Here is a 27,309-nt window from a genome sequence, read left to right as displayed (position 1 = left end):
GACCTCCTAATTCCAGATTTACAGTATATTCCAAATTCTTCAAAGCTAGAATTTTGTTTGGCTTCTATGAAAGTTATGTGCAGGGCCACGGCATATTTCTTCCCTGCCTCATTCCCTCACCAGGCAGTAATTATTGCAAACAGGTTTCCTCACTACCCAGCCATAGTGGGCTCTGATTTTCTGCTAGCACTGAGGAAGATGAAATCTGTAGGGCTCTTTTTCATATGCTTCATGTGAGTCACATTCCTTCAGTAATGCCTACAGGTGGATGCACTTGGTGGTGTCCTTACTGCAGTTCACTGGCTCCTTGTGGCAGTCCTGCATTGTGGCATCTCACAGTCAGGGTGCAGAGGGAGAACTGGGCTTCATTTTCCTTGGGAGGAAACCAAAGAGCAGTGCCCATCAGTTCATGGGCTGCTCAGCACCTGGAGAATGTGCAGACATTCCCTCGATGGTAACCACCTCAGCTGTGTGGAGCAGTGCTGCTTCATAACACTGCCAAAATAAATAGCTATTAGGAATCATTATAAAGTTTGTTAGGAAGAAAATTAATTACAAATTGGTTTTTGCTGTTGCTTTTCCCTAAAGAAACAGACTAATAAGTCAGTTCCTAAAGTGTCAGGCAGAGGAGGGGAAAGGTTGGCTTGGTTTTCTTTTCTCCTTCTATCCCTTCTGCTCTCACGTTTCACCTCACCTGCTGTCTGATTTCTTTTCCTGGTTTCTTTCACTGCCTTCCTCCCAGGGCAACAATTCATGATTATTGACAGATTGCAAGATAAAAACTCAACAGTCTCTCTTGGTACTTCCCCCCACCTCTACCAGCTGCTTTAGTATTAGTGTTTTCTATCAAGAAAATACCAAATCCTTATTATGTGTCTGCATGGGATTTCACTTATCAAAGAGCCAATTGGAAGTGAGTGCATGGCAGCACATAAGGGGATTTAAAACACAAAAGGTGCAGAGTGATGTTCCACAGGGCTCTACCCAACCCTGCAGAATCAGCACTTACTTTGGCTTCCCTGTGTTCATCTGGACAGCTTCAGCCTCTGGAATAAATATATAAGAACAGATATCTGAACCACTCTGTGAGGATGATGGACTACCAATTGGTTTGCACCAGTGATGGAGCACCTGGTGGTAAGGCAGGGCCAATCCAAGGGAGCTCAGGTGTAAGCAATGTATCTGAGAAACTGGAAGAGGTGGAGCCAGGATCTACCCCTTCCCAGCCCTTATTTAAGGGTTTTCAGCGAAGGCAAGAGTATCTCACTGGCAATTCCTGTGTACTGAAGGCCTTCTGAAGGTAAGCAATTTGTTTCTTTTGTTTTTGTGCTAATGGCTGTTGTATTTGAGCACATTTTCACTTGCTTCAGCCTAGGACTTTACTGTTTTCATGTAACACGTTTCTTATCATGTTACAGGTCAGCATGTGCATCACTGTATGCAAAAGCGCTGCCTTGTCCAGTTTGGGGTGAAACTATGGGGAGATTCTCTGATTTAACAAAGCTATAAATCATAGCTCGTAGGTTGGAGGGAAGTCCCTTTTTATTCAGCAAACCATGACTGTGCATTTAGCAGCCCCTGAATGCAGCAGGAATGGAGCATCTTCTTAATCACTTTAGCAATTAGCTTTAAAAAACAAACAAAAAATGGGAAATTCTTTTAAGGGGAGAAATGAGTACAGCTTTTAGTCCCTCGGTTTTGGACCTAAAGAGGCTGTTTTTCCAGCAAAGCAAAGCAAACTTGGTTCCTGGTGGGTCAGAGCACAGTGGATACTGATCTGCCGCATCATTCTGGCTATGGCACTGAAGCACAACTGGAGTCCAGTTCCTCGGACCTACAGAATCACAGCTAAGGAAGTTTCCAGGTCAGTGTGAAAGTTTTTGTACTGACTTTCTAAAGTGAAAAAACTGTTTTTGCTGAGTGAAATACTTCCTGATTTAGTAAAGGCAGAAACTGTTGGAGCTCTCAATCCTGTTCTGGATGTTACCATGCTGGGCCCGTTCTCAGTTCTGTCTATTAACTGGTGGAAACCAAGTGGATAAAATAATTTCAGGGTGATTTGTTGAGTCTCTTAAAACTTGATACTGTAAATAACACCTGTGAAGTAAGTCTATAGCTTTGCTCTTCAATAAAGTATCTATTCAGCAATGAATAAGGGCACAGGAGCCCATCCCAAGGTGTTGGAAAAAGGCTGCTCCGTGCAGTATTTGTATCCAGTGTGAAATCTGAAAAATAGCAGTGTTTGGACAGTACCACCCGAGTACAGATTCTTCAACAGACTGGTTGCAATCACCTAGAATTGCAAAAAGTAGCTTTCACGGGGTCAAAATTGCATTTGCTGTTGACTGGCTACTTTTTTGCTCTGTGGCTAAGGAAGTGAAAATGAAGTCAGGGTGAAAGCTGGTGTTCTTTTATGTAACTTTTTCCTCCCTCTGCTAAAGTGTAAGCTATGAGTTAGAAATGCAAAGTGGGAAAATCTGTCACAGCACTGTATTTGGAATCACTGTATTTGTATATAATTTTAAACTAATTTAATTAAATTTTTCATAATTAAAGTAGGTAATAAAGCTGTACGTTAATAGAAGGATCTAATGGTGGGTGGTGTTTTTTACAGGTGCGTTCTCCATATCATCCCCACTATCACCCTTCTCACCGAAGACAGAGCTGATTGTGTAACAGACCTCTCTGAAACATTTTCTGGTGCTTCAGGAGATGAGCAGCCTGCTGTGCTCTGCTATAATAGATCAGTCGTGGAGTATTGGTAAGTTCATAACAGATCCAGTCGCTTTTATTATCAGATTACAAATGCAGTCAGCAAACAGGGAAAAAATGTCCCTAAACAACAGGAAAATGTATGTAGCAGTTGCTGTGTAATGAGGAAGTTCAATAGCAAACAATTGCATACAAAGTACTTTAACGCTAACTGCCTACTTTAAAAGATATCCAAATTGAGTTTACAATTAAATTATAATTATTAGCAAACATGAAGCAGTGATTATTCTCAGAGAAAGGTGCACATTTACCCTCGTGGATCTCTAGTTGCTCTCTGTGACTCATAGTTAAAGGTGATTGTGCCCCTGGTTGTGTGTGGAGGATTGAGTGCCTCACATTTTACTTTGTAGTGTTTATACAAAATATTGTATGTATTTCTGCTGAGCTGTCACTCATGAGTATGTATACATTCAGCAAAAAACAAGGGAAAAACATCTGTTCTATTCATGTGTGCTAGAAGTCGGTGACCGTTGTATAGGGAAAGAGAGTTCAGTTATCCCACTGATGACTGCTAGAGCGACACAGGCTGGCAAATGTCAAGATCTGTCTATTTAATTCTAAAGAAATACCAGCTGTTGGTAATGGTGCAGCTTTCCAGCAGTGTGACTGTTTTGTTGGGAATAGATGGGTGGGCTGCGCTGTTCCTTTTGGAGGTGGGAGAGTGCTGTGTTTGGTACTGAGGAAGATGCACTAAAGGGGAAAGATGCCACATCTGGCACTGGCTCCCATGCAGAGCCAAATTCCAGCTGACTCTGAACCAAGATCACAAGGAAAAATCCTCGTTCCTTTTTCCTTGTCTCCTGATGGAAGACTCAGACAGTGTCTGCACCTGACCTATACTGCTCAGTTCCTGGAGGAACAGCCATTTTATAGCAAGACGTTTTTGAAGCTGAGATTCATGTGGTGCTTGCTGGTTTCTGCTGTTGGGTGACAAGTGAAATTGCAGAGGAAAATAATCACTTCTTGTCGAGTCCTAAGAGATGCCCTGCAAGTAGCAGCAGCTGTGCTGAGTTGTTGGAGCTGGCAGAACTCATCCATCTCTCTTTTTCTTGTCCTCTTAGAACATTGCTTATTGCAGGAAGACTTGATCCCAAACTACAGTGAGAATTCCCACTGAAAGTGGGTGCCTCCATCTGCCCCTCTGGTTCTTGGACACCCACCTGTGTTTCTCTCCCTGCAGCGCAAAGCACAGCACCTGCAGCATCATCCGTGAGTACAGCACATCCAGACTCAACAGCTTTGAGTCTTATTCAGTGCTGACAGTTTGGTAAATGTTTAGTGCGTTTCTTAAGTGTAGGAAGTGTAATATTTACACTCATATTATATACCAGGATAGAAAGCTACAGCACAGGAGATGCTTCTACTGCATGAAGCCATGTTTCCTGCTGTTTTCTCACAGCCCTCTACTTCTGTGCTGACACTTGCATATCACAGTGGATAAACTGCAGCTACTGAAGAAAAGAAGCCTGCAGTTCTTGCTCAGCTGTACAGTTCTTGGGAGCTGGTACAGCCCAGCACTGTCAGCAAGCAGTATGTGAAGCTGCAAGGTCTGCTCCCCCCAGCTTATCCAGATCCCTCCAGTAAATGTCACCACTTTTACTTGGCATAAATGAGCCTCATCCTTTGAGCTGTACTCAGTGTAAATCAATTAATGCCAACAGGTGGCTGTTAGTCCCCTCATTGGCCTGAATAGACTTTTGCTTCTTTACATACATGCAGAAATCTTGCAGTATGTTTTTAACACTGCAGTTTAATGACAGATCTCATCTGTGACATCAGATCTGTTCCTCCTTCCTCTTCTTTCTTCCCTTTCTCATATTGTTTGAATGATCCATCGTTGTTCTCTTGAAGCAGCCATATGGCCAGCAATATGTTACTAGATGTGCATCCTTTTCTTTTTTCCTCTCTCATCAGCACTATTATATCAGGAAATCTAAGCAGTCCCAATCCTTTGTGCAGTTTGGGGGGGAGGCTGGATCCTCTGCCCAGCCCAGTCATGTGGCTGCTGCTGTGAATGTACAAGTGGAAGTATCAGCTTCAAGCTTGCAGTGCCTGACATTGCTAGGGTTAACCTCTATCCTACCCCCAGAAATGAGCTTAGCTAATAGGGATTTTAAAAATCTCAGTTTTATTTATATATGGGCTGGTTTAATTATTTATTATCCCTCTTTCATTAAACATGAAACTAAAACACTTCTGTTTGTGGAAGAACAAATGCAATCCCTTGTGGAAGATAATAAACATAATAAAACGAATCTGTTTGCAAGCAAAGCATCCTTTGTCTGGATGTTCTTTTATTTGCATCCTTGTGATATATAAATCTTTGTCTTTCTGCTCTGATGGAAAATGATTTCATTCTGCCTCTCTTTTCCCCTGTTCCTCCTGCACTGTCCATTAGCACCATCTAAATCCCTCACATTGCATTATCGGCTTGTTCTGTTTGTAATTAAGCAGTGATGCAGTCATATGTAACACTGTGTTTGAAAGATGCTCTCAGCTGCATTTGAAAGCTAGACATTCTGAACATGGTGCATTAGGGTTAATTACCTAATAGTTTACAGTATTAAATGCAGCTGCAGACTCTTAGATTTTTCACTAATTGTGGTACTGAAGAAAGAACATAAGAACTTGCTCATATTTGAGCACTTTGGCTGTCAAAAGCCTTCAAGGCCTTTGTATGTCCTCTCCTTCTCCTTGGCTTCAGTAGCACATGAGCAGCTGTGGGACATCACTGAAAGAAACGGGATGTCACCATATTCATTTTAAAATGATTTTCTTAGTATAATTCAGATTTCAAAGGTACACCAATTGACTGTTATTGAATTACAGGATGTCAAATGTGTTATGCTATGGAGGTAATACTAATAGGGTTTGATGATGTTAGACCATTTTGCAGGTTCCCCGGTGCAAAGACAAGCATGAACTGAGAGCCAGAGAAACCCCAGCTCTACACCATCTCAGTCTCTTTCTTGACACTGTACTACAGCATACTGGCTGTGAAAATATTTGGTGTATTTTTGGCTATGATAAATAACTGTCTCACACCTTGTAACAAGCTTGCACCTCTTTTCTATTAGAAGCAAAGGGTGGTGTGCAAAAGCATTAATGGCATTTATTAAATACAAATGATTTGAAGGGCTCACCAACCTTCCAGATTTCTGAGCTGAGCTTCAAGCAGCACAGAGAAGCCATGAAGAGCAGAAACCAAAAGCAGCTCTCCTGAGATGGCAGCCTTTCTTTGCAAGGACGAAAAGATCTAACTCCAGCATTCAGTGCTGTGGATGGTCAGACGCTCCTCTTTCTGCTTCCTACAATTCTCTTTGGTGCTAAAAATCCATTCTGACATTTTCCATTAAAGGTTTCTCAGAAGTCTCAGTCCAGAATGAAATTGGCCTTTATTCTTCAGCTGGATTCCAGCCTAATCATTTCAATTAAATACTCCTTTCAGTTCCTTACGTTAGGAAATGAGTTACTTGGGGTACATGGTTACCCCCCTGTATTATATCTTATATTATTTATATCTTATATTATTTATATTATATCTTATATAATCTTATATTAAAGGAGAAGCAAATCAAAAGAAGCCCAGCTTTCAATATCCAAAATTACCTAGAAAAAATAACCTAGAATGCATACTGAGGCCTTGGAAAGTGCTAAGAGCTTTGTTTCAACATATTATAAAGCTTTCATTGTTAAGTACCAAAAGACACTAATTCACGAAGACCCATGCCAGACAAAACTGTTAAACTAAGGGTGATTTACTGAGAAGAGAGCTCAGCAAACCACGCAGTCACTTCACCTTTAAAATACTGTTCTTTCATTCACTGTTGAATTGTGCAATCTTTATATTTAAAGGGAAATCAATATCATTGATTACACACAATAAAAGCTGTTCCATAGGACATCATTACTAAATCTAGCTGCTGGAAAAATATTTCTTTTTGTAAATCAAACTAATAAAAATCAGTTTGAGTTTCTTCTGACTAGGCACAACTACAACACACAACATAAGGAGCAGAGAATTGCAAGTTCTACCAAGGAAACATATAACACTGATTTGAAAAAGCCTCTTACATCCCTGCTTGTTTCTCACGCATGCACCTCTCTATAGCCAGCAGTTTGCTGGAGGCTTGTATTTAAGTGCAACATTTGAACAGCTCTTGCTCCTCTCCAGAAGATACACAGAGCAGTACTTACACAAGGGGCACAGCCCCAGGCACAACCAAACTGCCAGCACAGTGCAGCTCACACAGGCACAGCCCTCGGGCTCTGTCCCCCTGTGCCTTGTCCAACAGTACATCTTATACTGGAATGCAATTCAGCAGTGCTGCTGCTGAAGCTAGAGGGCTATTTTTCAGTGTTAGCAGCACCATTCCATCTGAGCACCAAATTTCTCTTATAATGGTTTTATCAGTCTCACTCCCTCTGACTTACAGTTCTAAATAGTCAAGGGGTCTTCAGCACTGAAAAGATGATGATGCTCAGGAATTTATCTGGTAGACCAGATTGCTGTTCACAATTCAAAAGGCATAAATACTGCCTACACTTCTCAAGTTAATTTAAGTAAGTTGGATTTTCTATGCCACCAGTTTAAATCTTACCCTAAAATTAAATCAGTCTTCATTCAGCTTTAAAATGTGCTAAATTGTTCAGATGTCCTAAAACTCTTCTTCCTTAAGGCTTCCAAGTGAAATTCTACATTTATTTAATAAAGCAGCCAGGATTTACTATAGTGGTAGTGGTAAGCACTTTTTACTTTCCTCAAGATAGATTGGAGTTGACTGTATACTTTTTTTTGCTACAGCTGCACAAGTTTACAAGTCACAATTGAATTACCAAACTGAGGAAAATAAAGATTATTCCTGTGGGTGCAATGCAGGTTGCAGACTTGTTTTCTTTTAAAGAAGGGTTTAAAGAATTAGCAATAAATGTTATCAACTGCAGCTAGAAAATGATGCTGACTTATTACTTTGTGGTGATCCTAAGGGGCACCATGAAAACCAAATTCCATAATTGAGGTTTCCAGAAGAAAAAGAAAGAAAAGTATCCAACAATGCCTTTTGAACACCTTACATTTGGATTTATAGTATAGGCAAAAAGACCGAGCTTACAGAGCTCACAGACAACCCTGCCTTGCTCCTGAAGCTGCACAGCCCTGCAGCACCCAAATGGCCACTCATTTACTTACAATATGTTTCTATTGCCACTGGGAAGGTATGAGATGAGGATGTTTCTACTGACAGCCTCTCCTAACAGCACAAGACAGACAGATTTCTCACCTTCAGTGCAGACCTCCAGCAACACACACACCCCAACAGGCGAGGGCAGCACTGAGCCCTCCTCACCTGTCTCATGGCATGCTGGAGTGCTGTGCTGATCTGGACAGGCACTGCTACACCAAAGGCGCTCTCCTTTATCTCTACCACCCAGTAACCAAGTGCCTTTCAGGATTCTGTCTTGCCAGAATTGATACTGACAGGTACAAAAACCTCACAGCTTTTTTCACCAAATATATGTGCATAAAATTCAATACAACATACTTACACAAACTGGGGGTGTATATTACAGTCTGCAAGCCAGAATTTTAAAGTCAGGTTCTCAATTTCTAACATTCTCATTCAAAGCAGTATGCCCTCAGCAGCCTAAGAGACCTACAGACAAGTATCTTCCATACTCATGCAGTTAAATAATTCCTGTACAAAATGTACATGACAGCTGAATCACGCCTGGTGAGTCACTATTTATAATAGACTAAGCCTAGACTATCTGACTTAACCTGTATTGAATTCAAGACAGCTAAGATAGATGGTCTTGGCTCTGTCTTCTCCAGAAGCCTTTATTCTTCTTGCAGGAATCCAATTAAGTGGGCAACAAAAACCATCATCCTCATCATCACTTATATAATGGGGACTGATTTTATCATTGTTCTTTGCACACATTCCCCCCTTACTGCTCTTGGGTAGGAAAGGTTTCCCCTCCTGTGCCAAACAGCAACAGATAAATAACTTCAGCTCAGCATCTAAGACTATGTCTTTCCTCAGAGGAGCCATTTCCATCTGCACAACAATAGCACAAAAAATATGATGTTGTGGCGTGTGCCAACCACTGCATTCTGTCACTGGGGATCTTCATGTACGCACTTTGTGTCATCTGGTTAACAATGCCAAAGACAAAGAGTTTTAATATTATAAAGAGCTCTTGCAATATGATGGGCAACTGTAATGAATTGCTAAGGTAAAGCATATTACCAACTCAGAAACGCTTATGAAAGGAGGAAGAAATGTATCTGCTTCTCTGCCTGAGCCTATATTTCCTATTAATGGTTCAGCTTCCTTCTTGTGATTGTGACACACTGCTTCTTGCATTTATCTTCTCTATCCTAAATTCTGCTGGCAAAAGTAGTGCATCCTACCACAGACCCGTCCTTCTGGGGGCATGCAAAAACAAAGCTAAAAATGAATCTATAGAGCTGATAGCTAAGGTTGAGTTTCAGAGCACTTAAAAACCATCTAGTTTTTCTAGGAAGATGAATGTAGTAACAGAGATCTAAATAATAAGAGGAGATACAGCAATATACCCTTCATTCCAAAACAGCCTTTCAACAATTGCCTTATGTCAGAAGAAAAGAGCAGCTCAGCAGAACTAATGGGGTGAGCAGCAGTGAGGGGTGGTCTGAGCCCAGCTGCAGAGCTGGGCCTGGGAATGGGGACAGAATTGACACCTCCAGCGCTACCAGAAAGTGACACAATGCAAAACAGATATAAATAAACGAATGAATAAATGGTCAGTACCTTCTGCTACCTGGCTTCTTTTAAACAGCACCAGTTTGGGCTCCACAGCTTTGTGCCTCCTCTGTGCTCCATGCCTCCCAGGACAGAGCTGCTTCTACACAGGGTGAATGTAGGAGATGTGAGCAACACCTGCCTCTGCTAATAAATATCACCTGAGTGGGGAAATAGGTTGATTTTTTTTCCTCTGTTTCATAACCGAATACAGGTACAAAAATAAATGAAATACAGAAAAAGTTGAAAGTAAATAGAGATCTCATTTTAAGGAGATAATAAGAATATATGCACCACACTCAGCCAGAAATGTTTCTTGTGTGCTCACCCTTTTCTGTTCCAGCCACAGAGCTGATGCTGCAGCACAGACATGAGAAGACAGAGAAAAGCAGCAGGTCCCAAGCCCAGCTCCTTCTGCATGAGGTGACCTCCAAGCAGCTCTTCTGGGAGAAACTCCTATTAACACAACAGCAGGGTGGGACCAGAGAACAGGCGGCAGCTCCAGCTCTGCAAAGCAGCTCTAGCTGTGGTTCAACAGCCACTGCTGCTCCTTCTGAGACCTTTAACCAGGCACTGCAACCTCACACACCTCACCTTCCTGCTCCCAGCGACTGCTCCATGCTTCTCCCCTTCACCAGCAGCAGACCTGGGCAGGAAGTGTCATTTTAGAGACAGAGGAGAAAAACATAGGGCATATCTATCAAATTTCATCTCCTAATTGAATAATTTCCCAGACTCTGGTTCAAGTTTAAATAACTGTTAACGATTCAGAAGCATTTTTCCAAGGGGGAAATCAATGGTATATTAAGAGCTGGGTATTATTGTTAAAGGCAGCTTTTAGAGATCATAAGTTTACAGACTAAAGGAGCTGGATACATTTGATCATTCCAAAAAGCACACAAACACTTTTAGTACCGTGCCTCTTCCATCTGTGCAGGAACAGCTTTTCAGTTACATTACATGGGATCAGTGGGTAAAGTGAGCTTTCAGATTCCACTGATTTTATACAAAATAGGGCTGTACTGCTGTTCCCCTCTAAAATCAATTCCTATAGAAAATAAACTCTCCATTGTAGCATGCATCTTATGTGCTGCAATCACGGATTTTTATGTATACATACACACACATTTATTTGCTGTAGCATTTTGACCTCTCATAACAGATATTGTCAAATGGATTTGTTAGAGAAGTAAATCAATTGCCTTCCTGCCATGTCCTTCCACATCCACCCAAACTGCAGTGCTCTGTGCAGAAACTATATGGTCTCAACCAAACGACCTCAAGGTATGAATATCCATTGAATTCCACATATATTTTTTGAGCAAAAGGAAGGGAGATTTCATTAGCAGCTCATGAAAATCATTTTCAATTCATATTCAGCTTAATTGCACCGGAGTGTAATGCTGATGGCAAAACCTAAAGCATAGATCTCATCCAAAATCCTTTGGAATCAATGTGATTCTTAACATTAACTTCCTTAAAGCCAGGATTTCTGCCTAATTGCTTTCAAATATAATGCATAGGTTATTTCTAGATCACTCCGATTACCTCTAGGATTCCACCAGACTGAACTAGGACAGCTCACGTGCCTCCCAAGGCACTTTCTGTGAATCCCAAAAGCTCATACTTTGCATATAATAATTATATCCAACAAAAATAATAGCATGAAGTGACTTCCAACATCCAAAGGTCAAAAATTCAGCTAACATATATTAATCTTTATTATGTAACAATGACATAATTAATGAGTTTATGAGGTTCATATGACCTGTACAAAAAGCCAAAAAGATATTGCACCAAGTGAGGTACCGGCTATTTGGATTCCAGGTTTGTTAAGCAGACGATCTAAAATTATATACAGTTGTGGAGTTAAGGCAAAGCCAGATGATAACTTTAACACAACAGAAGGTTTGAAAAAAATGGGCAGCATTACAAACAAGGGGACACACCTCCAGCTAATAAAGCATCTGTATCTGAGGAAGGGATCCCTTAGGTTTTCAATATAGCAGTTATTATCAATCACATCAATTAAAATGGAAGATTAAGTGTGACATTTCCTGAAGGGAAAGCTGTTCTGAAAATCACGCCTGGATGATCACCTTTAACCCTGATCAGAGTATTTTGCTTAATGGTTATCAGCTGCTCTTGTTTTTGGAAAAGAGGAATACCTTACAGACCCCACTAAAATCCAGCCATACCCTCTTAGCTGGCAAGATGCAATCATGACCGGTGACAGAGCACGGATATATGGGTGAACCATCCAACACACTACAGCAGGGGAGAATTCAAGTCAGTCACTTTGCATAAATAATTACTTTTCTCAAGACAATGGAATAACTCATGTTAGCTCTAAGTCCCAGTGACAGAAACGCGTATGACCAATATATCAATAGACAGTTCTTTGGCAGCAACAAGCTAACTCTTGATTGAAGTCTGAACTCAAATTCTGCTAAATTATAGACCTGGTTGCCAGCTGTTTCACAACTAAAGAAAATCCACTTCTCTCATGAATCCATAAGTCCAGTAAACAAAATCTGAATAAAACTTGCAGGCAGCTTTAGACCGTAACATTAAGCATAGGTATTTATCGTCTGCTTTAGTCTCAATCCAAATATATTGTATTTAAACACAAAATTCTGTGAAACTTCACGTGTAGTTCAGATGAGGCCAAAATCCATAAAGAGAATCCATATTCACCCATGAAAAACCAATAAGGAAACATCAATCCCACGATGACAGAATGATCTTCATGTGACAGAGGCAATGACAACTCCACAACTGCACCAACGTCACAGGAAAATTGACTTTACAAGGGAAAGACCAGAAAGCCAGAAAACGTAGAATACTGCCATCCACCGACAAGATTACCTTTCTCCAGCTTCAGGTAAACCTTATCCTCCTTGTCTAGATAGAGCAGGACTCCATTAGTGGCAGCTTCACGAGTGACGTCCTTGTCCCCAGCAAAAGCAGAGATGACTGGCTTCCCGTTGAGCATCAAGTTAACCTGCATGAGAAAAAGCATTGAGAAGCTCTAATTAACAGCAAAACCACAGCAAGTATCACTGAATATTAACTACAGTGCCACAGGTACTTGTGGACAAGCCCTTTTCTTTCCTGGCCTTGATCTGCAGCTGAATGCAATCAGTGGGATGCCATCACCTGCTCCTGACTGCAATGGCTGGGGCTCAGCGTGAAGGATAACAAGATATTGGTTGCATGTGCTGTTAATTAATGGCCAGGCAGCCCTGTCTGTGCTCACTCAGGTAACATGGTCCTGTGAGCTCGGTTTTGCTTCACTTTACCCACTTCATTGGTCACTCAGACACATACAGCAAAGAAAACATTTTCATGGGACTTTATAGGCACCTGGAGATGCACTTTAGGCACCTAATCACATTTCAGAAGTACCATAGTAGAGCAGGAGCTTACACTCCAGTGAGAGCAAAATATACATCATATACATGTAACACCATCTGGCACCATGATTGGCAGCTTGGTGATGGGATGTTACCAAAACAGGCAAGAATGCTTCGTATCCCACACTGTCTCATGCAGCAGAACGTCACTTTTCAATAGTACTTAGACAAGTGAAATCTGGAGATACTTTTCACTGGGTTCATTGTTTCACACCCCATACTTGCCCAGATACTTGGCTCTCACAGCAAAGCTATCCAATGTATCTCAGCTGAGGATCCTGCCTCATTACAGCTGTTCAGTTTAAATATATTCACTCTGCAGCTGGGAGCTGTACACCACAGGTTGCTGTAAACTAAGCTGTTCCTCTTTGAAAGTGTGTGAAAGACTCCTATGTTCAGGCTGGATTCTATTGTGAATACACAATTTAATAAGAAGGTCGTATAGGATACCTGGATTGTTTGGCTCTGGTAGACTTTAATCACGTGAAAACTGAAGCTGTAAATTCCTTTTCTTGGTGACACAAAGACAGATTCCAACGTGAAGAAGTTGCCCACGTTTACTAGGATCTACAAATAAAAAGTGCAGATGGCAATTAGCACAGGCAGTCAGCACCACTCAAAGCACACTATCAACTGTAGAAACTATTCACCCAATTTTCCATCTATATCTATGCTTTTTTATTCATTGTTCTATCAATTTGCATTGAAATATTACACATTACATTACATTACAAATGGATGTTTAGTTCTATCTATAGTACAGCCTTCTGATAAATAAGCTGAAGGGGAAACCTTTCCTACTTGGCTACATCCCACACATAACATGATCTTTATTCTACACGCTTAGAGAATATTAGGAAAAGGCATTTTTGTTCATCATCCCCCCAAAATGACATCAAAATACTGCTTCTGGGAGTGGCACACTGGTTCGGGATAGAAAGCAATAGCCAATTCTACAGCACCTTTTTGGATGTACAAAGCTGTAAGCAAGAACAGGTGGGAACACTACAGTTCATTCACAGCTCATTCGGATGAGCTCCAGGAGTGCCTGGTGGATGAGCACCATCTGGCCAGGAGCCTTTGCTGCCTTCTTTATGTAAGCACTCATCATGATTTGGGGTTGGTTAAACAGTCAAAGAACAGAAGGGCACACACCAAATAACTGCATCATCCATATGACGAATATCTCCTTTAGTATCTACTTTTTATTTCTTCCCACTTAGTTATACTCTAATTGATATTTTCAGGCTCTTTTATGCCAGACCCAGACCTGGAAAGCCATGAGGAATGCCCACAAAGTTGGGGTGATGCAAACAGTCAGCATAAAGCCGTGCAGTAAGCTTGGCTCCAGCTGTCACCACAATTTACTGTTCATTATGATAGCAGATAGGGATGATAGCAGACAGGGATTAAAGCAAGCTTCAGCCTCAGTTACCTGCCCTAGGGCAGGAGTTCCTATTAAATACATGCTGCTATCTGTCCCTTAACGCGACTGAGATGAGAAGGGCTCTGTTACGAAGCTGTGATTTTTAGAGAGAACTTCAGTGATTTCTCCCTGCAAATCGTTCCTCTTTCCACTCTGGAAAGCTGCTCACACCCAGACAACCCCCGCGGGCTGCCCTGTCTCCGGGGCCGGGGAGGCAAAGGGAGATCCGCGGAGGGCCGCGAGGTGCGATGCAGTGCCCCGTGCCACCCCCCCCCCCCTGCGTCCCAAACTCCGCTGGGAAATAACGGAGGACGCGGGGGGTGCGGCGGTGGCACCTGTTGCGCGCAGCGCGGCCCCACGGGGGCTCTCAGCTCACCTGGTCGAAGTAGATGATGCGCGTCTTGTTGCTCATCTCGGAGGGCTCGTGGTTGGTACTCCTGACTGCCGAGAAGGCGACCTTCGAGTTGGCCGCCCTCACCGAGATGCCCAGCGGGGAGGAGGACGAGCCCTTGGCGTCGGTGGTCGGGTTGGAATCGCACACCACCAGGCACTTGCCCTCCAGGACGATGGGCTCCGTCTCGTTCTGTGCCCGCACTGCGGGGCCGCCCAGCGCCAGGGCCAGGAGCACGGCGGGCAGCAGCCGCCAGCCCATGGTCCGCGCCCCGCTCCGGCCACCGCGCACCGCGGCAACGCCGCTCTGAAAGTCTTCTTTCTGCCGGCTTCTTCCCTCTGCCGCTCTTTTTTTTGCCTTCCTCTCCGTCTTCTCTTCTCCTCCTCCCGCCCGCCACCACTTGGTGCCTTTTTTTTTTCTTCCCCTTATTTATTTTTTTATTTACCCCGGTCCTTTGCCGAGCTCTTTACAACGCGCCACCAAAAGCAGCCGAACAAAATAAACACCTGCCGGTGCACCCTTTTCTCCCCCACTCTCCACATCAAAAAAGTGTTATGAGGAGAGGGATAAGTGGGGGGGGGAGGGGAGCGGGGAAGGAGAGAAAGGGATGAGAGAAAAAAAAGAAAGGGGGAAAAAAAGAGCCCACAGGTGAATTATTGATGAAAGACCGGTAACGAAGAAATAAAACCACTCGTCGCTGCCATGATTGCTGCTGCTGGGTTCCTTGCTCTGAGCTGGAGATGCGGGCTCTCACCCCGCCGTCTGATCCCGGTCCGGTACAGCTGCGGGTTCCGGCTGTCTCTGCCTCTCTGTCTGCCACAGTCCCCGAAGAGTTATGTCACAACGAGCCTGCCCATCCTTCACCTAGCTGGGCTCCATTAGGAGGGACTTTCTTCTCGGAATTGCCCCCTACAGACACGCGAGCTCGTTTTCCCAGGCAACTTTTACAGCAGCTGCAAAGCCAAAAGGAGGGCAACAAATCAGTGCAACGTCTCTCGTTTTCAAAAGGAGGCGGGGGTAGGAGTTGCAGCCTGGTTGGGAGGCAGCATCTCAACCTGCAGGAGTCTCCCAGGGCACGGACCTGCAAATTGCTTTGCGGTTCTATTTTGGCACTGCACCCCGATCCGGCACTGCCCATCTGGGGCACACAGCCTCAGAGCCGGTATCCTGTGTCAACCACTAAGAGCAACCTTCATTCACTTCTTGTCCACCCCTGCCCGGAGCTGCCAGACCAATCTGGAGCTACTGGAGCTGCGGCCACCAGCACTGCCTGCCACCTTCAAGAAGTCATAGAGCAGCCACAAGGTCCCCTTAGCCAGTAATAAATACAATCTTCTGTCAAATTCTGAAAGCCAGATGCAAACCTTAAGGAATCCCTTTACTCAGACAAGAGTGAAAAAAGAAATTGCACTGTTTTCTAGGAATGCATTGATATCCTCTTCCAGTGACACCAACAAAGATGAAGAGTCAAGCTGAGAAAAGCCACTTGGTGTAAACAAGGAAACAAAACAAGAAAGGAAACAAAGATTTGCATCGTAACAATATTGTTATTATTATTTGTCAGAAGTTGGACCTGCAGATGAAAGGATTTGTGCCCACACACAGGAACAACTGTCTGAGGAATACTTGCAAAGAACTGTGTGAAGACACTAAGATTCTGCTTCACACTGTTTTGTAAATAAATACATATGTATTTACAGGGAAAATGAAACCAAAATAGAGGCCAGCAGGTAAGGTGCATTTTGAGCTGAAATGGGAATAAAGACTGAATTATTTCTGGAAACAAATTACTCTTGGTGTTCAGAACCAGGAGCACTGCAGAGTAACACTGCAGACAGAATCTTTTCTGAGTGCTCAGATGTGGCACCAAATCACAACTCAGAAAGTAATGGTGGTGGGGAACCTTTTGGACACAAATGGATTAAGCACTGAAATGGAGAACACAGCCACTGCTGGTCTTGCAGGCATCCAACAGGGCTGCTGGCTGGGGCAGGGCTGACCCCGGCAGCACACACACAGACTGCTGTGGAGCAACCAGGGAGAGCAGGGTGAGGGATAACATTGGCCATACAGCCCAAATCCACCCTGAAGCAAACAGAAAGCTTCTCGTCTTTTTGCTTCTCATCCAAAAAATATCTGAACTGTATCGTGAAATACCTCCTTTGTTTTTTCCCATCCAGCTGAAGGGTTGTAAGTGATAGCAGTGTCTGGGTGGTCAGGCTGTTAGCTAATTGCTGATGGAAATGGGAGAAGTTTGCTAGGAGGCTTTGGGAAAGGCTAATGGCAATGTGAGCTTTGGATTTAATTCATAAGTGGTGAGGTTAATGATCATCCTTATTTTATCTGACAAATAATTTCTTAGTATTGATCCACTCCCCCTAACTGGGATTTCTTTCTTCCTTTAAAATTAAAAAGAGCAAAATAAATGGCAGCAATGTTCAGGAATGGGATTGCGATGAGATTCAGCTCACGGTTCCCTTCTGCCTGGATGCAGCCCACACTGCTCTGCTGACCCAGCAGGGAAAGGGAGCAGCAGGGCTGCAAGCAAAGGCAGACATGGGCTCCAACTGCACTGATAGGGCTCAGTGGTGTGGGCTCGCACTTGTTGCTGCCTTTTGCCATTCTTGTCCATCTGTCTGCTGGTACAGGCTAACTGCCCTCCTGCACAGCTGGCTCCAGGACCTGCAGATACTGGTTTGCTGGTTGAATGCAAAACCAACTCACCTGGCTAATGAGTTTAATGAGCCTTAAGAAGATTCAATAAATATTTTATAAAAGTAAGTTCCCCTTCATTTGTTTAAACAGAAGGTGTATGGAAATATATATATGTGTGTGTACATGGCTGGAATAGCTAAAATAAAAGGTTTTGCCCATGAAGTCAAACAGATGTAATTTCCCTGGCATTCTGTTACAAAGTAACTAATTAACTAACAGTGCTTTGATGACTCTATAGTGGAAACGGAATTCAGAAATTCCATGTGAATCTTAGAGGTGATTTACGAAACAAAGACAGTACAATGTCTGCCTGTGTGTGAGGGTACAAACGTTCAGCTCTGCTGACAGCGCTGGCATTTCAGGTCTTAATTCAGTATTTCTCACCCAGCCAAACCCTCTGTTTGCTCAGTGCTGCAGACCTGAGCACAGAGTGCACATCAGGGCTGGAGATGCTCCTGGGCAGGTTCTGCAAGTCACAGCCAGCAGTTTGTTGTTGTTGCTGCTGGTTGGAGGTGTGCAAATTATCCACAGTTGCACTGAGTCCAATACACTTCGTCCAGATTCACAACAGTGTAAAGCTAAGACCCTGCCAGTTCGTTTTACTTCTTTATTAGGTCAGTTGTTCCCAACTTCAATATGTTGGTAAATTTCATCATCAGTCTCAGCTGAGGACAGCCCACAAAGAGCTTGACTTTCCTTGTGTGAATTTTTATTCAAAATCTATCCAGAAAATCTCTTCCTGACTTATATGTATGCCCAGAATATTCATTAAAAATAGAGCTTTTGTGGACTAAGACCAAAAAACCACCTAATGCTCATACAGACATTAACACCTCTATGGCAGGTACTCAAAGCTCTATAACTCGTAACAAAGTATATTAAATTCTTGGTTTATTATGACATTTCAGCTCATGTCTAGAAAGAAAACAGCAACAACAACTCCTTTTTGTGTTTTTAGCTGAGTTACCTGATACATTTTGTGCCGTTTTAGGAAGTAAACAACTTTTGGGGCACTCTGTTGACCTATGTGATGGTCTCAGATTTTCAATTGTGTCTGAATGAAACAGGAAGCGTGCATTTTGCTAAGGTGGAATAAAATCAGATAGGGTCAGAAAATAAGGGAAACAAATAGCCTAGCAGGAAAATTGTTCTTTTCTAGTAGGAGGGAAGAGGAAGGAACTCAGTTTGCTGCCTGCTCTGATCTTCAGAACCTGTTCCCCCAGGCAATGTGGGCACAGAACACACAGGATGGAGTTTGCAAAGGATTCAATGATCTGCTGGCACTCAATTTAGCTTACACCGTTGAACACATTTTGTTGATACAGTTTGCTAGCACGATGTCGAGAAAACCCCAGAAAATTAGATAGCGAAGTGGTGTAATTTAGTGCATCTCCTTTGACATCAACAGAGGTGCACAGATTACCTCCCCTCAGGAGGATTTGTCCCAGAGAAATTGCTAACAGGGTGGCTTTCATAGCAAAAGCCAATGTGGGAATAGTTTGCCTTCAAAGATGTGCCTAAAAGAGTGCATTAGGAGACTGCCCGTTGGCTGCACTGCTTGTTTGATGTTCAGAAGGGAGAGATTGTACTGGAAGACTCGTGATGGTACTCGGAGTGGAAGTCATGGAGAATGGCTCAGCATTAGGATTTGTAGTGCCATCTATTGAAATGTGCCAACTCTAACAGAAGAAAAGGCTGTCAGGAACAATAAATATCTCTTTCTGGTAGCAAATGCTTTAAAAAGATGCAAGGAAGAAAGCAATACTCTTATTGCACAGCTAAGGAATCAGATCCACTGAACTCACCAATTTCTCTCCCTGGACTGTAGATGTCTTTCCCAGGTGACTGCTGTCACTGTTTTTTTAACTCTTCTTATGGTGAAATGAGGCTCCTCAGGTCACACTGTGTTTCTTTTTGTCCTCAGCTGATAACCCCTGAAAACTGGTTCTCCTCAGTCATCATTCCCAGCAACTTCACCACAGGAAGGAGTATTTGCTGAGAATAACTTCAGGCTTCAGTTCTTCTACAGCTAGTGCCCTACAGGTTCCCTTGGTTTTTACACAGCTGGGCTGAAACAAAAATGCACACAGCATCTGATCCACAACCTTGCTTCATTCCATTGAATACTGAGACCAATTTTACCAAGCAGGACCACATCCTTATTCAGATTTCACACTTCATAATATGCCAAAAGTAAGCTTGGTGCCTTTTGCAGGGCAATAGTTAGCCGAGACTTACAAATACTACAGATCTGGGATGCAGATCCTTGTAGGAATGCTCCATCTGGGTTCACTCCTGGAGCCTCACCTCACACATGAGCATTTGTGGCTGCAGGTTTGCAAGGTACTGCTGGCAGCTGCTAAGGAAGGGTTCCACAGAAGTTGTCTGCAGAGACATTTAGAACTTCTATATGAACACCGAGGTGTAACAACTATTATTCTGTACAAGCAAATACCATTAAAACAGAGCATCTTTTTACATATAAATCAGATGAGCTCTGACACTGGCAGACACAGAAGAAGTATCTTGTTTGCGAAAATGGAAACGTGCCTTCTCTGTAAGCTCCCATTCCTTGGGAAAGCTTCGTGTCCTCTGGAGGGGCAGAGCTGCTTGCCAAGAAGGTATTTGGTCATTAATTTTTTAAACGGTTGCTCCAGGATATTCACGCAAAGACGCAGATATCAGCTACTGTGTAGAATGTATTTTTAATTGGAAGAAGCCATGCCAGCTGAGCTATAAAACAAGTACAAGCTGTTAGATATAATAAGAGAGAAAAGAGACTGGGGGGAAAAGAGAGTCAGGAGAAAGAAAGAATAAGAGAGAAAACTACTTAGTTAGAAGAGTCTTCCCAGGACTCCTGAGCTGAAGTAATGGCAGAAAAACACAAAACTTATCATGACCATCACGAGTGCTGTTCAGGGATGCAGGGATCCGGGTACCATGGAAATGGCACTTGTATACAGGGTTATCTTACATGACTCACATATAAATGAAGATGGTTCCAGTTTTGGAGCAGGAATAACACACATCACATACTGCAAGTGTTGTTTATGATGTACATGTGTGCTCCAGGTAGTGCACTGTGATACAGAGATGCAAGAAACTAAAGAGGAATTGAATTTTCCTCTTCTAGCCAAAAAAGAGTGATCTTCAGCTGTAGATCCTGACACATACAGATGCTATAGATCCTGCAATACAGACACTACTGACTTCAGTGTCAGCCAGGTGTCACTATTCCGATGCTGACTAGATTCAAACATTGCCACTGTAGAAAACAAGCATGTTTTTTGTGAAACAAAATCCTTCCATTTGCTTCTTCAATTTATTTTTTGTTGGTTGGTTTTGGGGTGTCTATGGAGACTACTGAGCTTCTTCCTCCATTTTTTTAAAATTCCCCTGAGATGAGAGGTGGATTTAAAGCAGATAAATTACACACTGATGCCCGCTGGCATTGACAGGAGGCTCCAGGTTTGCCTATTGACCAAACACAGCTGGAAGAGCAGCTGCATCTTTGCTCATCAGCAAACCTGCATATTGCAGGTTATATATAGGTTCATATTGCACCTGGATAGAGAGAAATCTCACATGGTACTGGAGAGAGCATTCTAATAAGGCAATTTTAGGCATAAGTACATTTAAGCTTTTCTAGTTTCTTTCAGTATTGAAGCCATGGAGACTGCTGAGCATTTCTATCTGTTGGACTCTATCAAAGCCAAAATATTGTGAGAGTTGGGCAGGCAGATACACATTCACTCTCCCCTTTTTTATGAGTAGCGTTGTCTGTATTGCATGACTTCAGCACAAGCCTTTCTAAACTCAATAATGAACACAGATATCCATCCAAACAGCTCCTGAGAGTCCAGGTCTTGTGGTTCTCCAAATTTTACCTGTAAATTTAAAAGAGAAAAATATTTAACTTTGATATTATTCAAATAAATCTGTGCCCAAGATTGTAATGTAATGAAGAGAGCAAGAGAAAGGCTGAATACTTTATTATCATTATTAATCAGAAAACTTGGAGCTGGACAAAATGTCCATTAAACTGAGATCCAAAAACACCTGAAGCAGAAGTGGCCATGGGCGTTGTCATTAAAACACCACAGTTAATGTTTCCTGGCTTTCTGCACAAAGCAGCTTCTCTGGCTGGACTGCAGATCAAGCACCAAAGAGCAGAAATCCACTACAATCCAGCCACAAAAACTTGCACATTAACCAGCAATACCTGATTAATAGTTTGGCCTGTTGTGTTCCTAATTGCACCTCCTGGGTGCTCCGGGTTCTTGATCTTTGGCACACCTCTCCACTCACCTATAGCACACCATCAATTAAACAGCAATGAGAGGCATTTCCTGGAGCTAGCAACCATCTGCCAGAAGTTGATAGCCCACAGCTATTCCACAGGCAGTTACCTCCAATTTATTGTTAATTCCATAGAAGCATTGCATGCCAAGGTCATTATGGATTTTATAAGCAGAATATGAAATCACAAAGGTGGGCCTGTGGATTTTTGTTTCATGAGCGATGTGATTTCCATGGCTACCTACAGCCCATTTCCATGTCAGATAGTCCCTGGCTGAGTCTTCCTAGTACGGATCAGCCAATGGTCTGGGCTTTGATCACCCATCCTGTTTTATATTTGCTTTATATTTTTGCTGCCTCATAAATATACAAAAGGATCCGCCCAGCAAGAACATTATTTGGAAGAAATACATCCATTCAAAGAAATATACAAAATGTCTACCATTAGAAAATAAGGGGAAGGGAGGGAAAAAGCAGCTGGGAGAAAACTTGAGATTCCAAACATCCACCTTTCTACACACGTACTTTTGGACCATTAACACTTTAACATGTGAACTATAAATCCTCAAGAAGAATAAAAAACAGATTTTCCTCCAAAACATTTCATCAGTGTTAGATATGATTTTTTTTTCTCAAGCTCCTGTGGACAGTATCACTGTGAGCCCCATAGAACATGGGAATCGCTGCATTTGTCTTGTCTAAAGAAATGTAAGTTTCTTCCATTGCATTTTAATATGAGACGTACCAACACACTGCTGTAAAGCTTCTTCATTTCTTCACATCTTTTTGACAGCTGGGATAGATCCCCTTCATATTTCTGAATCAAATCCTGCAATAAAGTAAAATTTCTTCATTTGGCATAGGAGTGTAGTATCAGAGCAGATATTAAATAGTGAAAACAAGATAATTCAAGTTAAAATTTTCATGTCACAAAAATTTCATGTTTTGCAGAAGATAAGCACACATCAAGAACATAAATTGCCTTGCAATTATGAAGGCATCAAAGACAAAAACAAATCCCATTGGGCACTGCCCAGCCTTTTTGTGAGCAAGGCAGTATTCAAGAAGCAGACAGGGCGACCAGCACGTCCTCAGCAGCTCCTTCTGCAGTGCTCCCCGGCCCACCTCACTCTGCTATTAGCATGGGCAGAATCATCTTAGGCCAACCTATAATCACAATTCAGTCTAGCTTCTGGATGCTGTTTCTCCATGCTATTCTCCCTGCTGTCCAAGGGCAGAGGGAGTTGCTACAAATCTATATATGCTCTGAAATTGCTGTTATTCCAAAGTGCTTATTGCGGCTGACTGTGAAGCTATCTGCTCCTCATCCATTCCAGCCTGTTTGCCTGTGAAGCAAAAGCAAGTGATACGGAAGCTCTGAAAAGGCATTTCCATGCCTCATCAAATGCTATCAGAGAGAAATAAAAGGCCTCTTTTCCCCAGGTGCTCCCAATCCACTTGTCAGGGCAGGAATCTGCACAACCCAAGGAGGTTACTGATCTTTTATCTCCAGCCCAAGATAAGGTTGAGGTAATGTTACCTTTAGTTCCCTGAAGAACTGTGACTCCTGGGGAGTTGCTTTGGCTGTCCTGGGTTTGATAAGCCGCCTGCACTGAGTAACATTTTCCAATTCCTTTTTTAGAACTAACAAAGGAGAAAAAAAGCGAGAAATTTCATGAGCGTGCAGTTGTGACCAAAGGAATGTAAATGTCTTATTTATAAGAGACATAGAAAACAGGAGACTCTGGGTCTATAGTATGTTCATCTAGAAATATTTAATTTCTGTTTTAAAATAGAAATCCTAAAGGAAGCATGGATCTTAAGGGAAAGAAATAGTATGTGATCACCCCACAAGCAACTGCAGAGTAATGAAGAGGTCAATAGTGTGGCTATGCAGCAGCTGTAAATCTGATGTTCCCTAGCTTTAGGAATTAGATGTGAAAATAACATTCTTCCAACCTACCTATTTGTACAGAAAATTCAGGCTTCTTTTAAAGATAAAAAAAGAAAAATTCTCCTCTTCGTAATAGTAAGAAATCTTGGCAGTTGGCAGAAAATCCTACAGCAGATTGCCATCGTGAAAGCTTTGGCTGTATGGAATGGGAGGAGAGGGCACAGCTTTGGATGCAGTGACTCAATCCTGAACTGGCTCAGGTTGCTCATGAGCTCTACACACTGCGTGAGCCCCAGGACATGCCTTGAACAACCTGGTGTGAAAGGCTGGATCAGAAGCATTTTGTCTATCTCTTTCATTGTCTGCTCTGGAGAACAGTACTTAGAAGATAAGAGAGTGCCTTTGGTCGCCTTGAGTTAGATGCCTGTCTGCTTCCACAAGCCCAGCAAAACTGGGACAAGCATTTTTCAAACCACGAGCTGAGAGCAATGGTCATTAAGACATGTTACAAGATGCTGAGATGGGAATTAGCCTGTGGCGACATTCGGTCAGTGTCCATGCCACATTTCCAAAGGACAGATTTTTATAAATGTTAAACACAATGTAAGTTATTTTTACCCATGTAGGTATCTTCTCTATCAGCCCTCAAAGAGCTCACTCTAAAATCCACTGGCTTTGCCGGTCACCTTACTGTGCTGTTCAAAGTTGTAGATGTCTCCCAAAATCTGTCTTACATTTGAGTGACTTTATTCTGTCCTCTCCTACTGACTCCAGTGGTGTGAGACTCCTTTCTAGAGATGGACTCCAGTTTGGTTCAAAGACATTCTTGAACTTCACTGCTAAACTGTGCAAAGGTTCCTCCTGCTGCACTGGCTGCTCTGAGACAACCTTACAGCAGTAATGGGGACAGAGTGCTCATATTGCTAACATCTCTGGTTTAAAATAAACTCTATTTACCCCGAGCAGCATATATACTTTTTGTATTTCTGAACCACCTGGGAACGCTTTACTTTCTTTTTAAAAACTTCACAGTAAAATGACAGGCTAAATATCACCATAGCAACACCATACCTCAGTATTTGTATATTTACCTCTCCTTACAAACTACAGAAGTGCAATAAAAGCCAGTTCCAAACGACTGCACAAAGTATGAAAATCTCTCTCTGAATTTAGAAACCACATTTACATACCATCAACTTCAGCACTTAGGCCCTTCATGGAAGCTGGAAAGGAAAAAGAGATGGAAAAACGCACCGCTAAATATCATTCGTACTTTAGGATGGAAGTTCCAACAGAAGTTGGGGGATTCCATTATTTGGTGGCTTTTCTTCCCCTCCCTCCTCTTACCATCAGGAACAGCTTCAAATTCTGTCAGTTCCTGAGAGAATTTCACCAGATCAGGCTCATGTAAGGAGATCTGTTCCACAAGGGCATGGAGCAAGGTGAACGTCCTCTCCTTGCCCCGCAGCAGAGACAACTGCAAATAGAACAGAGCAGTAACTGACAAACCGAGCTGATAGACTTCTTTAAAAACTACAGGAGCAGCAGAGATGTTGAAATCTCCTGGGTAAATCTGACAAGAATAGAAAACACAATGAAATTAAACGTCCCCTTTTCAATCTGCCGCTTCTCAGACACTCTCGATTAAGATCAAACTTTATGTTTTCATATCCGTTCACCTTCTTTGTGTTCTTTTGTGTTTTCTTATTCACACATTCTTAATAACTTAAGGTATCCTAAGTGACTGCAACTCATTTTGGTCCTCCAAACGGAGCCATCATTCCTTTCCACGTAAAAGCAGCGTGTTGTGTTTGTGAAGGCAGTGAAGTTCCTTAATTGAATCTGGGAAGATGCGCTGTGGCAGAAAATGATTTTGTTGGCATTTTTCATTATGATTGATACAGTATTACAACTGATATTAAAAAAAAAAAAAAAAAGAAAAGAAAAAGAAAAAGAAAAAGTTGTGTTTCAGAATTGCCACTGGAGTTATAAATCATTCACTCACTCGTATATTAAAGCCCCAGATGGGAAAGATACCTTACAAAAAATAATAATAAAATAAAATTATATATATACATATATAAATAAACAAAACCCTCCTCTCTTCTACTTACAGACCAGGCAGAGATGATGTTTGTTCATAGAGCACATCTCTGTCAGGAGAGACAAAAGATCACAGCAGCCACCTCCCTGCCCAGCCATTCATCCACTAGAGCACTGGTGGGTTGGGGGGGTGTTAGAACTGTTGAGCCAGGCAAAGTTCCCTCCCTTTGCATTTGTTCATTTATTTATACTCTACTTTTGGAACCTAAAATTGCATGGGTCCAGTTGTTGCAGAAGAGCTTTGCATTAGAGCAAAAAGAAGCACTAAGGAAAGGAATTACTCCACTGCAGAAGGAATGCTGTGGTTACAGCCTACAGACAGTGAAATGAAACAGGTCTGTATGACAGTGCTCTGCACAAAGCTGCAAAACACTCTTTAAGACAAGGGTCTGCAGTTCAGATGTCTCTCCCAGCCAGGGGATCTCAGTATCAGGGCCATCAGCATCTTGATGCTCTCCCTCATTAGAAACACAGCACATTCAGCACCGCAGTGTCCCCATCCAGCCAGCACCACTGTCTGAAATGGGGAAATGCATCTTGTTACAGTGCGCATTACAGAATACATTATTGAACAGGAGTTTGTTTCTGGTGTGACCAAGAGCAGATGTTAAAATGTTAGCTGCTCATTAAAAATGATTGCTTTTCTCCTCACTCAGGGCAGAACGGTGGTAATGCTAATGGCTAACATACATCATAATACAATGACTTAATGAAAAGAAAAATATTTACTCACTTTGGTCAAAGATGACAATCGAAATCCTTTTGCCTTTTCTTTTCCTGCATTTTCATTTAAATGGTTTCCAATGGCTAAAATGTACTCCAAGACAGCAACAAATTTCTGGCTGGAGTGCAGCTGCTTACTTGCTTGGATTTTCTGGTTTATTAGCTGAAACACAAACATGCAAGTAGAACTATGGTGCCCATAATTGTTCTTTGCCTTGCCTCGTTGTCCCCACCTGAAGCAAGTCACACTGCTAATTTCCCATCGAGCTTCCTCTGGGAAAGGCCAAGGGCTGTCAGGGAGGAGCGGTTCTGTTCCCCAGCAAAGCAAAGCTGGTGTTGGCACAATTGCCTGAGTTGGAGGTCAGATCCTCTGTGGCCACCAAACTAGCACTGCCAAGAGAACTTCAACCTCATCTCTCAAAATGCTTCAGAAGAAAAAGTGTGTTGTTTGAATGAGCCAGATTGCTCCAAATGCCAAGCATCAGGGGAAGCAAATAGCCCGAAGTGCAGCAGAAGGTTCTCCATCCTTCACCTCTCTCTTGTTTACACCAGCTGAAGACTAATCAAAATTCTTGGTACAGTTTCCCTGCAATCACATTTAGTATCAACTGCTTTCACAGGGCCATCACCTCCCTTCTGGGGCAACAGACACAGGAGGTGGATTTGTTTCCATCAAAGACATGATCTAGTTTTAAAAAGTCTGTAATTTTTTTTTAACCCTTTTTTACATCTGAACAGTATCATGAAATGGTACTTTTTATATTAGGCTGCCTGGGTTATGACCCTAT

At 42.4% G+C, this 27,309-nt stretch overlaps 2 protein-coding genes and 1 long non-coding RNA gene across 6 annotated transcripts in view; 1 reads left to right on the top strand and 2 right to left on the bottom strand.

The window, feature by feature from the left end:
• The first annotated feature begins 1,222 nt into the window (after positions 1 to 1,222).
• Positions 1,223 to 5,144, top strand: LOC140259236 (uncharacterized). 2 transcript variants are annotated; one of them, XR_011905371.1, is made up of 5 exons: positions 1,223 to 1,300; positions 1,726 to 1,864; positions 2,615 to 2,761; positions 3,834 to 3,981; positions 4,172 to 5,144. It is a non-coding gene; the product is annotated as an uncharacterized lncRNA (long non-coding RNA). The 2 variants fall into 2 exon arrangements; XR_011905372.1 differs by having other exon boundaries at positions 4,104 to 5,144.
• A 1,178-nt stretch (positions 5,145 to 6,322) lies between these two features.
• Positions 6,323 to 15,744, bottom strand: CBLN4 (cerebellin 4 precursor). Of its 3 annotated transcripts, XM_072350190.1 has the most exons (7): positions 14,773 to 15,744; positions 13,421 to 13,537; positions 12,423 to 12,558; positions 10,149 to 10,200; positions 9,883 to 10,010; positions 9,564 to 9,657; positions 6,352 to 6,381 (listed from the first exon to the last, which is right to left on the bottom strand). In XM_072350190.1, exons 1-6 carry the CDS (start codon positions 15,046 to 15,048, stop codon positions 9,584 to 9,586), a joined length of 783 nt encoding a protein of 260 aa, XP_072206291.1. In that variant the 5' UTR covers positions 15,049 to 15,744; the 3' UTR covers positions 6,352 to 6,381; positions 9,564 to 9,583. The 3 variants fall into 3 exon arrangements, with proteins under 3 accessions (XP_072206292.1, XP_072206291.1, XP_072206293.1); XM_072350191.1 differs by lacking the exon at positions 9,564 to 9,657 and having other exon boundaries at positions 6,323 to 6,381; XM_072350192.1 differs by lacking the exons at positions 6,352 to 6,381; positions 9,564 to 9,657; positions 9,883 to 10,010; positions 10,149 to 10,200 and having other exon boundaries at positions 11,252 to 12,558.
• Positions 15,745 to 20,733: 4,989 nt separating this feature from the next.
• The window catches only part of LOC140259329 (uncharacterized), a 51,426-nt gene continuing 44,850 nt past the window's right edge, over positions 20,734 to 27,309 (bottom strand). Inside the window, exons 15-20 of the mRNA XM_072350541.1 lie at positions 26,532 to 26,684; positions 25,043 to 25,172; positions 24,886 to 24,918; positions 23,342 to 23,445; positions 22,547 to 22,630; positions 20,734 to 21,389 (exon numbers count right to left, since the gene is read on the bottom strand). Coding sequence (XP_072206642.1) covers positions 21,267 to 21,389; positions 22,547 to 22,630; positions 23,342 to 23,445; positions 24,886 to 24,918; positions 25,043 to 25,172; positions 26,532 to 26,684 — 627 coding nt within the window. The 3' untranslated portion in view covers positions 20,734 to 21,266. The remainder of the gene's footprint in view (positions 21,390 to 22,546; positions 22,631 to 23,341; positions 23,446 to 24,885; positions 24,919 to 25,042; positions 25,173 to 26,531; positions 26,685 to 27,309) is intronic.

Source organism: Excalfactoria chinensis, chromosome 15, assembly GCF_039878825.1.
Source record: "Excalfactoria chinensis isolate bCotChi1 chromosome 15, bCotChi1.hap2, whole genome shotgun sequence".
In the NCBI taxonomy this organism is placed as follows: domain Eukaryota; kingdom Metazoa; phylum Chordata; class Aves; order Galliformes; family Phasianidae; genus Excalfactoria; species Excalfactoria chinensis.
This window is presented reverse-complemented; position numbering and strand designations above follow the sequence as displayed.